Source organism: Miniopterus schreibersii, assembly GCF_964146895.1.
Source record: "Miniopterus schreibersii genome assembly, chromosome: 1".
In the NCBI taxonomy this organism is placed as follows: Eukaryota; Metazoa; Chordata; class Mammalia; order Chiroptera; family Miniopteridae; genus Miniopterus; species Miniopterus schreibersii.
This window is the reverse complement of record NC_138101.1, coordinates 193,359,013-193,377,381: the sequence shown is the minus strand read 5'-3', so window position 1 is coordinate 193,377,381 and position 18,369 is coordinate 193,359,013. Positions and strand designations below refer to the sequence as shown.

Below are 18,369 nucleotides of genomic sequence, written 5' to 3'. Positions count from 1 at the left end.
ATGTGCGGGTGAGCAGAGAAAAGCGGCCTCCCTGCCGAGAGGCTGCGGGGAGCCTGGGCTGCCTCAGGTGTGTTGCCCTTTCGAAAGCCCGCTTGTTCAGATTCCTGAATTCCTGGGTGTCCCCACTATTTCTTCTCCTATGGTAGGGCTGGGGCAAGAATATCATGCTGTGCCTTTTACCTGAATGAATTGCAGTGGGTTTCTCTTCCTTGTAGCCTTCAGAGCTCTGTTTAGAATGAGTCAAATTCACAGAAGAGATGGTGATGTCAACCAGTCTTGAGTAACGAAGTGGGTTTGTGTAAAAACAACTGCTGCGATTCAGTGAAAGGGGCTTGACCCTGAGCGTCACACACAGCCGTGTGTTCCAATCCTGGCGGCTCGATCACTTCTTTGGGATCTTGGAAAACTTACTTATTTGTAAAGTGTAGACAATAATATCTACTAGAATTAAAATAAGTATGTATATGTGGACCATGAACACAGTGCTCAGCACACGATAGGCCATTAAAGAATGGGTGCTATAATCATGACAAACATATTTGGATGGGCAAAAGGAAGTAATTTTCAATCCAGTTCCCAGTAATGTGAAGTGGTTTCGATTGAGGCATTTTGTATTTCTCAACATTTTCCAAGTGGCTTTATATGTTTGGGGTGTGGGGTGTGGATGTGGGCGCATGTGTGTGTGTTTGGCAAGGGTGTTGTTTGTCTCCCCTTGCCCCCTTTCGTGTTGAAGCTGTACTCACTATGTTCTTGGACTAGCTGTTGTTATTAATCAGGCATGCAGTATGAGATGAACAGGGGCGATGAGTTGGTCAGACTGCCAAGCAAGTTCATGTTTTGCAGGAAAAGCCAAATTGTTTCCTGAGGGGATGTTTTTCAGAAAGGGAAGGGTGTGCTTCACTGGCCCTCACAGACCCTGTCCCGTCCCTTGAGTGCTGTCACCCTGTAGGGTGAAACCATAGCTTTGCAAAAGCCAGCACATAGGGTGCTTTCGAGTTGTGCTGGAAACTTGTTTGCAGTGTTGTTGTTGGGTTTTTTCTTCTCGTAAATGAAGCCCACATCAAGTAGGAAATGGACTGCAGACCTCCCACATTTCCTCAGAAAATATCCCAATATCATCAGTCCCTCATCAACTGGAAGGGTGGGGGAAGCTAGTGAAAGGCAGGGAGTGGTGGGGAAAGAAGGAATGTCTGAAAAAATAGGATTGTAAAATGTTTTGATTTTATAATCAAATGCTTCTAATTCATATTAAAGACCAATGTGCACTTCAAACCAACAGATTAAGATATAATTGTCATAAAAATATGTCTTTGGATATTTGGTTCATCTGCCAACCACATTTATTCATTAATTCTCCTTATGAGCTTGGAGCAGATTTGAAGAGAGGGAAAGAACACTTTGGCCTCCTACGCTGCCTGGGGATTTCGTTGGGTGTATGAGTTTTCTTAAAACTCTGATAAAAGCAAAAATCACAAATGATAGATTTCAGTGTGTTTTTTTCAGATACTGATTTAGAGTTGTGCTTGCAAACAACTGCTAATATTCAGAAATAGCCTTCTGAAGAGTTTTAAAATCTTTCTCTCTTCTGCTGTGACAAATATTTAGATTTTACAGCTAACCAAAAGCATAGCAAATGTCAAATAGAATTTTACCGAGGGTCCAAGGATGACCCTCTAACTTACCATTGGCCCAAACTGGTGCCTGCCAGAGACTTGGAGGGAGAATCCTGGACATGCTGCTCTGGAACTCTGAGTCCACAATGGGGTTAGAGTACCTCTCCCGCCATCCCAGAAAATCATGGTTGGAAGGTATGCCAGGTAACTACAGCTGTGTAACAAACAGTCCCAAAATGCCATGGCATAAAACAACAATCATCTATTATTTCTCACCTGTCTGCTGGTCAGCTGGGGCTGTGGTGCACTGATCTAGTCTGGGCTTACCTGGGATGACGCTGCTCTGTATCCCTCATTTGCCTTGGACCGGCTGGCTGGCCCAGGCAAGGTCTTCTCATGGTGTTGGCAGAAGCATAAAAGGGGAAGCAGAAACATGTGAGGCCTCTTCAGGCCTAAGCTCAGGACCTTAACCCTGTTATTTCTATCTCATTCTGTTGGCCAAAGCAAGTCACATGGCTGAAGTCATAATCAAGGGGTAGAGAAATATACTCCAGTCTTTGAGAGAAAGGAACTTCAAAGTCATGGCAAAGGGAACGGATACAGCGAGAGATGAAGCACTGAGCCAATACTATAATCTACTTCACACACTCTGGGATGAGTGCTGTGGAGTTTTATCTTCTAGAAGAGATGATACTTCAGCTGAATGAACATGAATTTGCCAGTTGGTACCCATAAAATAGAGTTAAGGGGAATAGTAGTGCAAACTTGGCAATTTAGGGAACTACAATTGACTCAGTCGAAATGTGTGTGTGGGGGGTGGGTAGTGGGAGGTGAGCCTGGATCGGCAGGGCTGGACTAGTCACAAATCATTTATAAACTGCCCTGAAAGAGGAAGAATGGAAGGGATCAGGGCAGGGATTAAGTGCTTTGTCTCTATCAAATGAAAGAATCAATACACACAGCAAAGCTAAGCAGCACTGTTACCCACATCAACCCAAATCTTTTTTCTCCCCCCTCAGATCTGCCTCAAATAATATGACGTTAGTATTGAAAACATTGTTTAACATTAAAAAGCAAACAAACAAAACAAAAAACCCCCACTCAGAACGTTGTACAAGCGTCCTTTTGTGGGAACGAGTTAAACACTGGGGCACAAAGAAAGACACATATACAATATCCACCTGAAGGTGAGACAGGAAAGAGGCCCCTGGCAAGGAAAATAAAGGAAGTGGTTTCGTTATTTTCAAAGAACTGTTTCTGTCAAAAGAGTGGATTCTTCTAAGGAATCCTTTTTAGATGGAAGATGGAGGACAAGTAAGAACAATTTGGGAAGCTCTTGTTCTTGGAACTTCTGCATCAGCAAAGAGGTGGCCTAGGTTGTTCAGCCAGGGCACCAAGGACTCAGTCCAGTTCAATAAGCATTATTGAGCGTAGCACAACCATCGTTTGTGGGAACGAGTTAAACACTGGGGCACAAAGAAAGGCTCATAAACAATATCTACCATTTATATCAAGGGAGCCTCGCCTCTGAAGGTGAGACAGGAAGGCGGCCCCTGGCAAGGAAAATAAAGGAAGTGGTTTCATTCATTCTTCATTCATTCAGCACATTTGCGTGACACTTTTTGAGTGAACTGAGAGGTCAGGGGCAGCAGGGAGTTAAGGATAAGTAAAGGTTCCTGTCCTTTTCTCTCTCTGTACCTTGCTTGGCATGGTACACCTTGAAAAGGCCTTTGAGTCTGAAGTCCAGAGTCTTGACTCTATGCTTGGGCAACCTCTGTTTGTCTAATCCTCAATACCTACAACTGTAAAATGAGAATAATTACAGTTACAGCACATCATAATTGTGAGGATTAAATGGGATGACTCATGTGAAAGCTTTATGTAAGCAGTACGGAACCTTGCAAACATTCGTAATACAGTGAAAAATTATTCAAGGTGAATGTCCTTGGACCTCAAAGCAGTGTTGATCAAAGTGTGTTGGTTGAAACACTAATACCCCGGGATTGTAACAGGCATTCCTCAAGAAGAGAGTTGTGTGATCTTTAGGAGAGGTAAAACTTAACCTTCTTAGGATTCCTGACTAGAAATGAGAATTAAATTGACAGAGACAGATAAACAGGAACAAATCATACAGATTTTTACATGTACAGGGGGAGCACCATAGGAAATTGAAGACCCAAAGAAGCAGTTAGAGCTGGACATTTATAGGCTAAGTTGCACAAAGAGAAGTAAGTACTGAAAACGCCACAAGGTAAAGGGGCTTGAGTTATGGTATTTAATTGTGAAGGGATTAGGAAGGTAAGGGTCAGTTTATCGACCCTTAGATACCCCTCATCCTTGACTTCCATCTCTGGTGATCAGAAGGTTTTCTTTCTGGTATACTGAGGAGTTCTTTTTCACTGGAGTTTCATTGGCTTTCAGGAAGAAAAAGGAAGGTCAGAGTGCCCTTCTTGCATCTGATGTTTTTCAAGTTCCTTTAACTGGAAGTAATTCTTATGCCAAAGTGGCATGTTTTGGGGTCCCATATACTGCCACCCTTCAGGTCAAATAAATTTGGGAAATGCAGGATGATACAAAGTAAAACATGGTCTTCAGGCCTGTAAACGTGTTCCCAGTTTCAAGGAGAGCAACTATATTGTGTTTCTTTCCCTAGAATAATTTGATCTTGAATTCTACGCCCCCCGGCGCCCACCCCTCCTGGCTCCAGAATCTCTAGGACCTAGAGGTCAACAGAACCCACTTTGGAAAAGACTGCTTTCCAGGAAGAAAACTATTACCTTTATTTCAATTTATAATCCACTGGCCTCTCAAAAAGCTGAGCTATTATTACCCAATAGATAACCTAGGAACTTATTCAACAACTTTCCAAGTACAGAGCTAAGACTCCCACCATGGGAGGGCCAGCCAGCTGCTGGCCAGCGTGCGAGGCTCCAGCACAGGCGCAGACAGGGCCGCCGCAGTGCTCACCTTGGGGAGCCCTTCCAGCACACCTGCTGCTGGCAAGGTAGCAGCGGATGCAAAAGCGCAAAAGGGGAGAGATGCGGGCCATTCTCAAAGACGTTATGATTAGGACATAAACACTGAGTCCAGTAACCCGACAACGAAGTAAAGGTTCTGCGCTCCCAAGAAAAGGGTGCAGAAGGATCTCTGCAAGAGAGAGACTGCTCCTTCCTTCACTATGCAAAGAGGCTCATCAGGCCTTCCCTCTGTTCCCTTTCTATGTCTGATCTCGCTTCTGATCCCTCAAAACACTCCAAGCTCTGCCTGGCGTCATCCTAGACCTTTCCAAAGGGAGTGGCTGAGAGTTGGGGCTTGAAGGGGCCGAGAGCAGGCGGGGGGGGGGGGGGAGAGCGTCGACGGCGCAGGCGCAGTGCGCTCAGGTACGAGGGCCTCCAGCCCCGCCCCTCCCGGCCCCGCCCCTCCCGGCCCCGCCCCTCGGCGTGCGCGTCCCGCCAGGCGGGGCGGACCTGAGAAACGGGGCGGGGCCTCGGGGCGCGGCGGCGCGAGGGCACCGGAGCCGCGACTCCCGCGGGCGGCGACGGCCGAGAGAACCGCTGCCTGGAGCAGGTAACCCGCCGGGGCCGCGCGGCTCCGCCTCGGCGCGGAGGGGAGCAGGGGCGCCCGAGAGGCGCGCGTGGAGACGCCGGGCCCCGGCGGGGAGGGAGCCGGCGGGCTCAGGTGCGCGGAGGGGGCGCTGCTCGGGGCGCGCGGCGTCGCCTTCGGGGTCGGGCTCGCGGGGTGGCGGTGGGGGTGAGAGCGCCCCGGCCCCGGCCCCGGCGCGCAGAGCCCTCGCCCGGTGCCCCGCGGCGCCGGCTGTGCCACCCCTGTTCTGCAGGTTCTTTCGTCTGCTTAAACTTTTTTCCCCCCTTTAATGTCGCCTTCGTTGGGGGCCCGGACGGCTGTTCCCGAGTCTCCTCCGCGACGCCCGCTCTCCCGAGGCCTGAGGGAGGCTTAGGGTCCCCCGACGGCCGCGATCGCCGAGGCCCGCAGGGCAGCGACTCGTCCCGTGGACACGGGGGGGTTGTGGGGCTCGCGGGTGCGCTCAGCGGGACCCCGGGGCCCGAGCGCGGGGAGCGCAGCCGTCCGGGGCGCGCTGGGGGCGGGGAGCGAGCCTTCGCCGGGGTCGGAGCTGGCGGCGGGCGCTTCACCTGCGGTGCTTCCCGAACTTTCAGAAGCGGCCGAGGGGTGTGGAACTGTCACTTAACTGTGGCTTTTGCAAAACATGAATTTTCCACTCAGATTTTAGATTTGCCGTCTATTGCAGTTTTGGTGGTGTGTCCCCCCCCCCCCCCCTTTGCTATGGTTCCCTTTAAATAAAGGAAAATACTGTGGGTGGATTGGGGGGTATATTGCACACACACGTCCAGGTGTATGCCAAGTCAGAAACCGTTGATTCCTTTAGAATATTTAAAATACAGCACGTAAAGGGTTGCTTCTGTATTTAAAATATACTGATTCTAACTCCAGGTAGGTAGTTAATAGAGTTCGTTAAAAAAAATTATGTGTGTGTGTGTGTGTGTATATATATATATATATATATATATATATATATATATATATATATATATATAAGAAAGCAAGGGGAAAAAGCCAGGAAATATTGAGAATTAATAACAGCAACAGCCCTATTTACCAGTTTAATATTTTGTTCTGTAACGTTATCGTGGCTAAAAAGTGCTTTTTCAGAAGGAAATGCTGATATTGTTTGCTTTTGAGAGTTGGAATTCAAGATTGGCTTGTTATCATCTTTTGTATTTTGTGGTTTTTGCAAATGACAATGATTTACCTTTCATAGCTGGAGGAAAAGACATCATAAGAATTTGCGCTTTTTTTTTTTTAATCCCTTTCAGAAACAAACTTAAGTGTCTTGTATTTTATTGGCTTCTCTCGAATTAAAATAACTAATTCAATTATAAATTTAATTTACGAATAAAACTAACAAATCGATAGTCTGATTCAGGTTGAGAGAAAGTCAGTTAGAGAGCCTTGCAAGGAGTCTGGCGGAGCTGTTGGCAGTTTAATATATTGATGCGAGGATTTTCCGAAGGCAGAATCAGAGTTGTCGATGTTGGAGGCACCTGGACTGTGGAAGTTCATTCTGTGAGAGTGGAAGAAAGCATTCAAGTGAGTAGAGTAAGGAAAGAGGAAGGTCAAGGATGGGAAATACCAATATTTAAGTGATAGGTAGACACAGCAAAGGGAACGGAGGCAGAAAACTAGTGGACAGTGGTGTCGTTCATAGAAGTCGGGAGAGGAAAGAGGCTTCATGAGAGAAATCTCAGGGTCAGATGGGTCAGAAGAATCAGGAAGATAGGAGCTGATAAAGTGCCTAACGAATGGCTTTGCTAACAAGGAGGGGGGTCATCGATCTGAGCAAATACAATTTAAGTAAAATGATAAGGGTGGAAGACAGATTTGAATGAATTTGAGTAAATAGAGGATGAAGAAATAAAGATAAAGTGGGTGTTGAATCCTTACTTTGAGAAACAAAGATTAGAAGAAGTGACAGGGTGGTGGAGGGGAGTTGGTAGTCAGATTGGGAAGAACGCAAGGAAAATACCTTTGTGTTAAAGTGCGTCTCACAGCGTTGTCCGTCTGTCATGGTTAAGTAGCAAAAGCCGAGAGCAAGCAGCAGCGCATATTGATAGAACTGCATACAGTATTATAAGAGAGTGTTTCATCTCCCCCCGTTCAGGTGATGAGCACTATTTTATTTTGGTCTGTTGGGTTTAAGTGTTATCAGTGTTAAAGTCTCATTGTAACAAACTGTTGGCTTTCACCTGAGTTCCAACTCTTAACTAGTGATTCTTTCATGGACATCTCAGTGACTCTTCTAAAACTCTTATGTAGAAATCACACGTTTTGACTGAATCAGAACCCATGAGGCATACATCAGTTACGGCCTTTGCTTTAATTATTATGCATTCAAGGGAAAATGCTCTTAGATTAAAATTTCTTTGTAATGAGTTCCACTTCAATCTCCATTGGAAGTTTAAATTTTTGTTGTCCAGACAAGTAGTTTTATATGTGTTTTCCTGAGGAATATTGAAAAGAATGGCTAAAATGGAAAAGCTAGTAATAAAGGGTTAATGAGGTTGTGGAGCAACTGGAACTCTCATACTCTGCTGGTGGTAGTGTAAATTGGTGCAGTCATTTTACAAAACTTTCTGGCAGTATCTACTAAAGTGAAATATATGCATAAATTATGCCCAGAGCATACCTGACAAAATTCTAGAAAATGCCAATTAGTCTAAAGTACAGAAAACAGATCAGTGGTTACTCAAAAATGGGGGCAGCCCGGCTGGCGGTGCTCGGCGGTTGAGCATTGACCTGGGATCCAGGAGATCGGAGTTTGATTCCTGTTGAGGCACATGCCTGGGTTTCGGGCTGGATCCCCAGCAGGGGTCGTGCAGGAGGCAGCCGATCAACGACTCTCTCCTCATTGACGGTTCTCTCTCTCTCCCTCTCCCTTCCTCCCTCTGAAATCAATAAAAGGAAAAAAAAGAAAAAAGAATGGGGTCAAGGGAAAATAAAGGAGGATTAGTTTAAAAGGGGCATGAGGAAATTGGGGGATGGTGGGTGTATACATTTTCTTGATTGTGAAGATGCTTTCATCAGTGTATACATGTGTCTGACTCATTTAATTGTACATTTTAAATATGTGCAATTTAAGTCAATTGTACCTCAATAAAGCTATAAAAGAGAGTAAATAAAAATAGAGTGGAAGAAAACACCATTTAAATAGAAATATACAGTTGACCCTTGAACAACATGGGGGTTAAGGGTGCCTACCTCTCATGCAAAGTTCCACATATAAATTTGCCCCAGAATTTAATTACTAATAGCCTACTGTTGACCAGAAGCCTTACTGATAACATAAACAGTTGATCAACACATATATAGTGTGTTAGATGTACTAGATACTGTATTCTTATACTAAAGTAAGCTAGAAAAAAATGTTATAAGGAAAAAATCATTATTTTGTTAAAAATCATAAGGAAAATATATTTACAGAATTATTGGAAAAAATCCATGTATAAGTGGACTCATGCCTTTCACAGCTGATATTGTTCGAGAATCAACTGTATTTTGGATATCGTAGTCATCTCAGAATGATGGGATTATTGATATTTTTCATTTTCTTCGTATAGTTTTCTGTATTTTTCATATTTTCTACCACAACCATGTATTTACTTAATTTTTTTTTTTAATCTTCACTCAAGGATATTTTTTCAGTTGCTTTTCAGGGAGAGAGGAAGGGAGAGAGAGAGAGAGAGAGAAACATCTATGTGGGAGAGACACATCGATTGGTTCCCTCCCCCACAGGCCAGCTGGGCCTGGGGATCAAGCCTGTAACCGAGGTACGTGCCCTTGACTGGAATCAAACCTGAGATACCTCAGTCTGAGGGCCAACGCTCTAACCACTGAGCCAGACCGGCTAGGGCTATTAATTTTTAAGTGAGAAATTAATTTCATATGTGCAAAATAGTACTTTTGAGACATCTACAGATTTAGAGAATACAAATAAAAAAAATGCCCCTATACCCATATCATACTTTAGAAATAATACATAGTTAATATTTTTAAAGGACTGATTGTATCTTTCTCCCTGATTGTCTTTTTCTTTCCATGCTCCTTGATTGTCTGTATAGTTTTACTACATATGTATGTATTCCTAAATAATGTATTATTTAGTTTTCTATTCTATCACTTTTGGGGGGCACACATTTGTGAGGTTCATCTATGTTGATGTGTTATAGTTTGTTTACTTTTTATTGCTGTGTAGCACTCATTTTATGACTTTACCACTCTTTATCCATCCTCCTGTTAATGGATGTTTGGGGAGTTTTCAGTCCTCTTTTTTAAAATTTGATTTTACTTTTTGTCATTAAAAGCTGACGTATTACCATTCTAAAACATATCTCTGTGTCCATCTGCAAGAATTTCCCTAGTTTTTTGCCTAGGAATGGAGTTGTAGATCTTCAGTTTTGCTAGATAATACTGAATTGTTTTATAAAGCGGTTGTACCAGTTTATACTCTCACAAGAGGTGTGTTAAGTGCTTGCTTTGTTCCCTTTCTCAACCACATTGAGACATTTGTACAACATTTGTATATATCTGAATTTTTTCTTTTCAACAGTCTGGTGGGTGAGAAATGGTACCTCCATTGGGAGTTTAATTTACTTTTCCTTAATTACTAATGATTTTGAACCTTTTATAATTTCTCTTCTATAGGATGTCTGTATGTCTTTTGCCTAGTTTTTATTGTTTTTTAAAAATCTTTAAAATGATTTCTAGAAATCTCTTTAAATATATGTATATATACACACACATTTATTCTGGATATTAATCCCTTGTCAGTTGTACATGTAGCAAATATCTTTTTCCTAGTAAGTAGCTGGTCTTCTTACTTTCTTTATAGTGGCTTCAGATGGACATATTCTGTAGTTTAATGTAGTTGAATATGTTATCCTTCTCCTTATAGTTAATGTTTTTGGCATCTTGTTTAACAAATCTTTTCCTTCCTGAGGTCATAAATATAGAGTCTGATATTTTCTTCTAAAAGCTTTAAAATGTTGCCTTTCATATTTGTATCCTTAATCCGTGTGAAAGTGATTTTCGTATGGTGTGAAGTAGGGGATCTAGTCTCTTTTTTGCCATATGGTTTATGTTTTTCCAATATTATTTATTGAATATTCTGTTTTTCCTTTTATTGATCTGTAAGTATCATATGTCAAGTTTCCATATCTGTGTGCATGTTTCTGCTGTTTTTTCTTAGGTTTCTTTGTGTATCTTTGCTGCAGTGTTATTTACTTTAGTTGTATAAAGAGCCTCAATACCTAAGAGAACAAGTCACCCACCTATGCTTCCTTTTAAACTAGACTCCCCTTTAAGTTAATGTTTAATTTTTTTCTAAAGTAAACTTTTTGTTGTAGTATAATGTGCTATTTAAGTTTTAAGTATCTCTGCAGTAATCACCCGAGGTCACAAGTAATACCGAAGCTCCTTTAATGTAGACTATCTCAGACTGTCATTAGTTTTTGCAAATCCTGTCCTACCTCACTTGAGTTAGTTTTAACTTGAAAAGCAAATACAGGATTTTCATTTGGATATATAGTTAAGATATTTGGGAAAACTTTCACACTGAAAGTAGCCAAGAGTGCTGTATTTTAAAAAATTATATGGCAGTTAGGAATTGATGTGTCAAAATTTAAGAGAAAGCTGAAAATCTGAGAGACTAAAGGAGCCTTAAGTCTTATTTGCTCTGAGGGTATTTGCTCTACTGGGGAAACTTGATTGGATTTGAGTAAGAGACATAGAAATTAGAATGATCAGAATGAGAAGTTATAGTGAGGAAGTCTAATAAATGGGATTTTCTGAGAGAAGTAGAGAATAGGCAAAGCAATATTTAAAGAGATAATGAATGAGGATTTTTCAGTACTGGAAAATCTACCAGTACTGGTGGAAAGACATCAATCCACAGGTGGGTTATTCCTTGATTGCTGAGTAGTATTTCATTATATAGATATAATACAGTCTGTTTATTCACCTGTTGCTGGACATTTGATAGTTTTTTACTATTTCAAATAGAGCTGCTGTGAACAGTAGCATACAGGCCTTTGTGTGGATATATGATTTCTTTTTTCTTGAGTATATTTACTCAAGGAATTGAATGTCTAGATCATATGGTAGGTGTATGTTTAACTTAAGAAACTGCCAAACCATTTTATATTGCCACCAGTTGGTTATGAGAGTCCTATTTGTTGTACATGCTTGCAAGCACTTGAATGGCCAGTCTTTGCAATTTTATCATTTTTAAGAAGTGTGTAGTATATCTCATTGTAGTTTAGTTTTAATTTGCACTGATGGTGTTGAACATACTTTCATGTGTTCTTTTGTCCACTTATGTGTTTCTTTGGAGAAGTGTCCATATCCTTTGCCTATTTCTAAATTGTGATATTTTTCTTTTATTATTGACTTGTAATAGTCCTTTATATATTCTGGATATAAGCTTGTTATTGGAATTATGATTTGCAAATATTTTCTCCCAGTCTCTCAGTTGTCTTTCCACTTTCTTGATGGCGTCTTTTGAAACACAAAGTTTTAAATTTTGATAGCATTTAATATGTCAAATTTTTTTTATTGCTGTGCTTTTGATGTCATATCTAAGAAATCAGTGCCTAATCCATGTGCACAAAGAATTAATTATTTCCATGTTTTCTTCTAGGAGTTTTGTAATTTTGGTTCTTACATATAGGTGATTAGTTTTGAGTTACTTTTTGTGTGCAGTATGTGGTAGTCATCCAATTCCTTACCCCCTCCCCTCCCCTTTGTTCGTATATGGATATCCATTTGTCCCAGCACCATTTGTTGAAAAGACTATCTCTTCTTTTTAGAATTTCTTGGCACCTTGTTAAAAATCGATTTACCATAGATGTAAGGGTTTATTTTTGGGCTCTCAGTTTTATTCCATTGACCCATATGTCTGTCCTTACCCCAGTATCACAGCCTTAATTATTGTAGCTTTGTAGTAAATTTTGTAGTCAAGAAACGTATCTTCCAACTTCGTTCTGCTTTTTCAAGATTGTTTTGGCTGTTCTGTGTCTTTTGCATTTCCTTACAAATTTTAGGATCACTTTGTTTCTGTAAAGAAGCTGGAAGGGATTGTGTTAAATCTGTAGAAAATTTGGGGAGTATTGCCATCTTAATAATATTATGTCTTCTAATCCGTGAACATGGGGTATCTTTTACTTTATTGAAGTCTTCTTTAATATCTATCGATAATGTTTTGTAATTTTCAGTGTACAAGTCTTGCACTTCTCTTGTTAAAGTATTCCTAGGTATTTTAGGTTAGTGGGTTTTTTTTAGATGTTATAAATGGAACAGATTTCTTAATTTCAGTTTTAGATTGTTCATTTTTAGTGTATAGAAATACAGGGTGGGGCAAAAGTAGTTTTACAGTTGTTTGTATGGAAAATAATACAATAACTAATAAATAATAATACAAGAATAAACTCTATTTTGCATACTCACAACTGTAAACTTACTTTTGCCTTACCCTGTACAACTGATTTTTGTTTATCAGTCTTATCTCTTGCAACTGGATGCAACTTGTTTATTACTTCTAGTAGTTTTTAATGGATTCCTTTGCTCCTTTTATTTACAAGATCAAGTTGTCTGTAAATGAAGTGAGTTTTACTTCTTTATTTCTAGTATGGTTGCCCTTTATAACTTTCTAGTCTAATTGTGCTAGCTGGAATCTCCAGTACAGTGTTGAACATAAGTGGTATAAGTAGACATTCTTGTCTTTTGCATAGGCTTAGAAGGAAAGTATTCAGGTTTTCAGCAGCTACTGTGATGTTAACTGTAGGTTTTCATAGATGCTGTTTATTTTGTTGAGAACATTCTCTTTTGTTCCTTGTTTGATTAGCTTTCTTTTTTTATCATGAAGAGTATTGGAATTTTCAAATCTTTTCTTTTTAATCTGTTGAGATGATTATATAGTTTTTGTTGATTATTCTGTTATGTTATGTATTACATGAATTGACATTCAGATGTTAAACCAACCTTGCAATCCTAGTATAAAACTCATTTGGCTATGATATGTAAATCTCTTTATGTTTCTGGATTCAGTTTGCTAGTATTTTGTTGAGGATTTTTGTGTCTATATTCATGAGGGATATCCATCCTTTTACTTTTAAATTCTTTGTGTCTTTATATTTAAAGTACATTTCTTGTAGCCAGCATATACTAGGGTCATGTTTTTTAATCCAGTCCAACAATCTCTGCCTTTTAATTGGCATACTTAGAGCATTTACACTTAATGTGATTATTGCTGTGGTTAGGTTTAAATGTATTATAATTTTGCTGTTTCCTATTCATCCCACCTGTTTTTTTTGTTCCACCTAGTGTATAATCTTGCTATTTGTTTGTTGTCCATCCCAGCTGTTCTTTATCTTCCCCCTTTGTTTCTGCTTTCTTTTATATTAAAAATTTTTTTCTATAATTCCATTTGACCAACTCTTTGGCTTATTAGCTACACCTCTGTTTTCTTATTTTAGTGTTGGCCTTGGGGTTTATGATACTATTTTCAACTTTTCAGACTGTTACAGACACACTGCTGTGTGCTGGTGCCGACTGAGGCCACCCACTGGTGTGGCAGGACAGGAGCTGCTTTGGAGGGGTGCCAGCCGGGGTGGGTCCTCAGGGAAATGCCAGGATGGAGTTAGCAAGGTTAATGGAGAGTGTCAGAAATGGCGCCTACCAGCATCAGACCAGCTAGGTGAAAAAAAAGTAAAGAAAGGGGGGGAAAAGTAGCATCCACCAGCACTTCTGACTCTGGAGAAAGATCCCTGCCCCTCAGCACATGCCCTAAAGTTAGTCAGTGTATCACCTTCATGTATGACCCAGGTCCTTTTCAAACTGCTGCCTCTGCCCTGGGACTCGGAAGGAGCTCAGTGAATTTCCTACAGCCCTTTGACTCTCCCAGACATAAGCCCCCGCCCACTGGTTTCCAAAGCCAGATGTATGGGGGTTCCTTGTTATCGCGGCCCCTCTTCCTGGTGCAGGTCCCCCAGGCTGGAGCTTGGACCCCTTGCTCTCGGTGGGGGACCTCCAGAGTTGTGATGTCCCTCCCACTTGCGGGTTACCACACGGGGAATGGGGACTAGGGTGGGTTCTGACTATACTTTACTCTCTGCCCCTCCTACCTGTTTTCATGAGGCTTTTTCGTCATATCTGTAATTGTAGAAAATCTTTCTGCTAGTCTTCAGATTGTTCTCAGAGATGGCTGTTCTGTACGTAGTTGTAGTTTTAGTGTCAATGAAGGGAGGTGAGCTCAGGATCTTCCTACTCTGCCATCTCGAACCCAAAAGCCAGGAGTCTTGCTCTTGAATGCCAGTTTAGCTTGCCTATGAAATGTTTTTTGTGATTGGTGCACTGTCCCTGCAACAAACATGTCTCCATATATAGTTTTATATTTCAGGTAAATTTAAAACAGACTCCCTTTATTTTCAATATATCTTATTTGTGACTTAGCTGGTGTTGTGTATGTGTGTTATAGTGTTTAATATATATTTTTCTGTTAGTATAATTCTAAACATTAAACCAGGGGTGGGGAACCTTTTTTCTGCCAAGGGCCATTTGGATATTTATAACATCGTTCTTGAGCCATACAAAATTATTGTTGCTATGAAAAAAGCTCCTAGATTTATTGAATTTCAAGTCCTGCCTGCGGTTACCTTGGCAGGGTCAGACCAAATGATTTTGAGGACCTTATATGGCCCGTGGGGGCGGACATTCCCCACCCCTGCATTAAACTAACACAAAGTATGAAATTATTTGTTTATTGGCCCCCATTATAGGGTCTTTGGGTAACCAAAAGAATTGATTTGGAGCAAGTTAATTTTTTTCTCACACTTTTTTATGAGTGTCATTTGATTTTTCAACTTTTGCTTGGACGTCAATTTAGATATACAAAGCTAAAGAGCAAATTCAGAGTGGAGATTTTTCTCTTTTCCATACTTAACATTGAGATTGTTCATTTAGTAATTTTTAAGCATGCCATTTTATTAACTTACAAGGAGGTTATAAAAATTACATATTGGGAGAAAAATCTATCTTCCTCTAAACATTTGAACATCTGAGACAATTTTATTTATTTAGTGATACCTAATGGCCTTAAGCGTGATCATTTTAACTTGTTTTCTGTTCTACCAACAGATTAATATTAAAATTGGAAGCTTATATCTTTTGCCCGACATTGGAAATTGAATGTAATGGCAACAGAATTTATAAAGAGTTGCTGTAGAGGATGTTTCTACGGTGAAACAGAAAAGCACAACTGTGAGTTTTGTTTTACAACTTCAACAAACATTTATTTAATGTCCTCTTTATTTGTGACATTTTGTAACATAAATAAATGAGACGTATTTCCTAAATTCATGGGGGAGGCAGAAACGTAAATATAAGGCACACTAGGTAAGTATTAAATACCCTGGAGCATAGGGGAGAGAGATTAATTCAACCCAGGAGGCACCCTGGGGCAGTCCTACAAGGAAGGTGGTATTTGGTATGGACCCATGAAGAGGATTTTAGCAACCGAGTGGGAAGAAGGAAGGAGGGAAGATGAGGATTGGACCTGAGTATTGCAGGCGGATGAAATTCTGTAGGTGAAGGTAGTGAGAGAGGCGTTGGGTGTGTATGGGGGCAACATACTCTGCAAATATTTTAATGTCCAATTTATGAACAGTGCATTTAAAAATACCTTTTGTGAATGAATGACCAATGGGGAGAAGAGACATAAATTTATCAAGGCGAGCATTTATCAGGAGTCCTGGAGATTTCCCTTATATTTCATGGTTTCCTCATCTCTTCAGGGTTGTGACAGGAACTTTATTTTTCACTGGCTCTTTCTTGTATTTCTTAGTCTAGAGCATAGCTTCCTAGTATATTTGAGTATGAAGGCTCCTTTTTTTGCATTAAAACATTTTATAAATTAATACACAATGGTAGTTGTACTTTTATTCATTGTACATACAATACTAATCATACATAGATTAACTCTGGGATCCCTTTCCTCCCCATCCAAGCACACATTTTGGGAATCACATATCGTTCTACCGAATGGACAAAATAGGCCAGAGATGCTAGCACAGGGAGAGTTGCTATTATATTAGGGTCAATGTATATTTTATTTTGTGATTTGGTGAAGATATTTATAGACTTGGAGACCTAAATTTAGCTTCTTTTCACAACTGCTTTATGTATTTAAGGCTGATGTTAACCATTAATATTGACAAGAAGAATTGCTTTGTTGAGAATATTTTTAAATGACTAGAAACTTGAAAGTATTGTATAATTAAACTTCAAAATAAACTTGTTTTTCCATCTATGAGCTCTTATGGGAATGAATCTCTTTAAAGCCTACTTTTACCATTTTGATAAGTTAATATAATTTGGCAATAGTATGTTAATTGCTGAAATATTGGCTGGACAGAATTAATGTAGAGTACACAAGTGCTTGATAGGACCCACGAGTACTTTATGTATCAGCAGTTTATTCTAAAATGATTAAGTAAGTATCAAAGCATGTTAGGTTTAGATTATTATATATAAATCTACATGCATATTTGTGACTTTTTTCTTTCTCTTTTTTCCCCCCTTCTCTTACTTGCAGTTTCTGCGGAAAGAGACTTTAAAACAGCAGTCTCAAATCAAAATACTACTATCTGTGTACCTCCATTGACTTCTGTTTCTGTAAGGCCTCAGGTTGGCTGTACTGAGGATTATTTACTTTCAAAATTACCATCTGATGGCAGACAAGTACCATTTGTGGTGCCCAAGTTTAAGTTATCTTATATTCAGCCCAGAACGCAAGGAACTCCTTCACATCTGGAAGAACTTGAAGGTAAACAAAAAATGCCCGGGTTTAAAACTCAACATGCAGCTTTTAAATGCTGTTATTGCTCTCTTTAACATGAAGGTGTATCTTTTATACACAAATTTTACATTTCACTTTTTATGTTTTGCTCTTTCTATAGTGGAACTTAATGTATAGTATTTTTGAAAACTCTCATTATGAAATCTGACCATCATACAACACATTTGTATCTAGATTTGGCCTTTTCAAAAGAAATAATATAATTATAATCAGTTATCCTTCACACTAGAAAGGGAAAATAGAGGAATTATTCTGGATTTGATCAGTAAATACAGGAAACATTCTGTCTGCTGTTTTCTAAGTCCGGTGGAAAGAGAAATAAAGAAGCAGTGAAGCAGTTCTTCTTCATCACTACACTTCCCAGTCTGTAAATACACTTCCCAGTCTATAAATACACTTCCCAATCTATAAATACACTTACCAGTCAGAATAGCTGCTTGAATGAGGTTCATTGGCTTGAATTTTGGCCAATGGACTAATAAAGAGGAAACAACATGTAACTCTTGTATTTTGAAAATAATTTGTTCTAGTGGATTGACACAATGATTATTTTTCCTCAAACTTTTATTATGAAAAATTTCAAACACGCAGAAGAATGGAAAGAACTTAGTGGTGAATATCTGTATATATCTACCACATAGATTTTTACATTTACATTTTACTATACCTCTTATCACTTCTCTATCCATCTATCCATTAATCCTTTTTGTCGGGGAGAATGTATATCAGTGTAAATTGCGGACATTAGTGGACTTCCCTCTAAGTACTTAGGCAAATATATCATTTACTAGAGTTCAATATTTGTGTAGTCTTTTTTCAACACTTCTTTACACGCAGTGAGCTGCCCAAGTTTTAATTATAATTTTTGAGTTTTGACAAATGCAAATGCCAGTGTGATCAAAACTACCAAGATCTAGAATATTTCTTCAAATATTTTTTCTGTCCCTTCCCTTTTCTCTTCTAGGGTTCCAACTACACATATGTAGGACCTGTTGATACTATTTTATGTGTCTCTGAGACTTCTTTTTTTTCCCCCTGATGTTTTTTTTCTGTTCTTTGTGTGTTTTTTTAAAAAACAAAAAGTTTTTATAAAAAACAAAAAGTCAATATCTTTATTGACTTCAGAGAGAGGAAAGGAGAGGGATAGAAAGATAGAAACATCAATGATGAGAGAGTCGTTGATCGGCTGCCTCCTGTACGCCCCCGACTGGGGATCGAGCCCGCAACCCAGGCATGTGCCCTGACTGGGAATCGAACCCCGATCGCCTGGACCCTAGGTCAACGCTCAACCAGTGAGACACACCTGGCCGGGCC

The 18,369-nt window shown here is 40.0% G+C and overlaps 1 protein-coding gene across 1 annotated transcript in view; it reads left to right on the top strand.

Annotated features, from left to right (window-relative positions):
* Nucleotides 1-5,082: 5,082 nt before the first annotated feature.
* The window catches only part of TC2N (tandem C2 domains, nuclear), a 36,432-nt gene continuing 23,145 nt past the window's right edge, over nucleotides 5,083-18,369 (top strand). Inside the window, exons 1-3 of the mRNA XM_081140130.1 lie at nucleotides 5,083-5,180; nucleotides 15,336-15,458; nucleotides 16,792-17,022. Of these exons, the coding sequence (XP_080996256.1) occupies nucleotides 15,392-15,458; nucleotides 16,792-17,022 (298 nt within the window). The 5' untranslated portion in view covers nucleotides 5,083-5,180; nucleotides 15,336-15,391. The remainder of the gene's footprint in view (nucleotides 5,181-15,335; nucleotides 15,459-16,791; nucleotides 17,023-18,369) is intronic.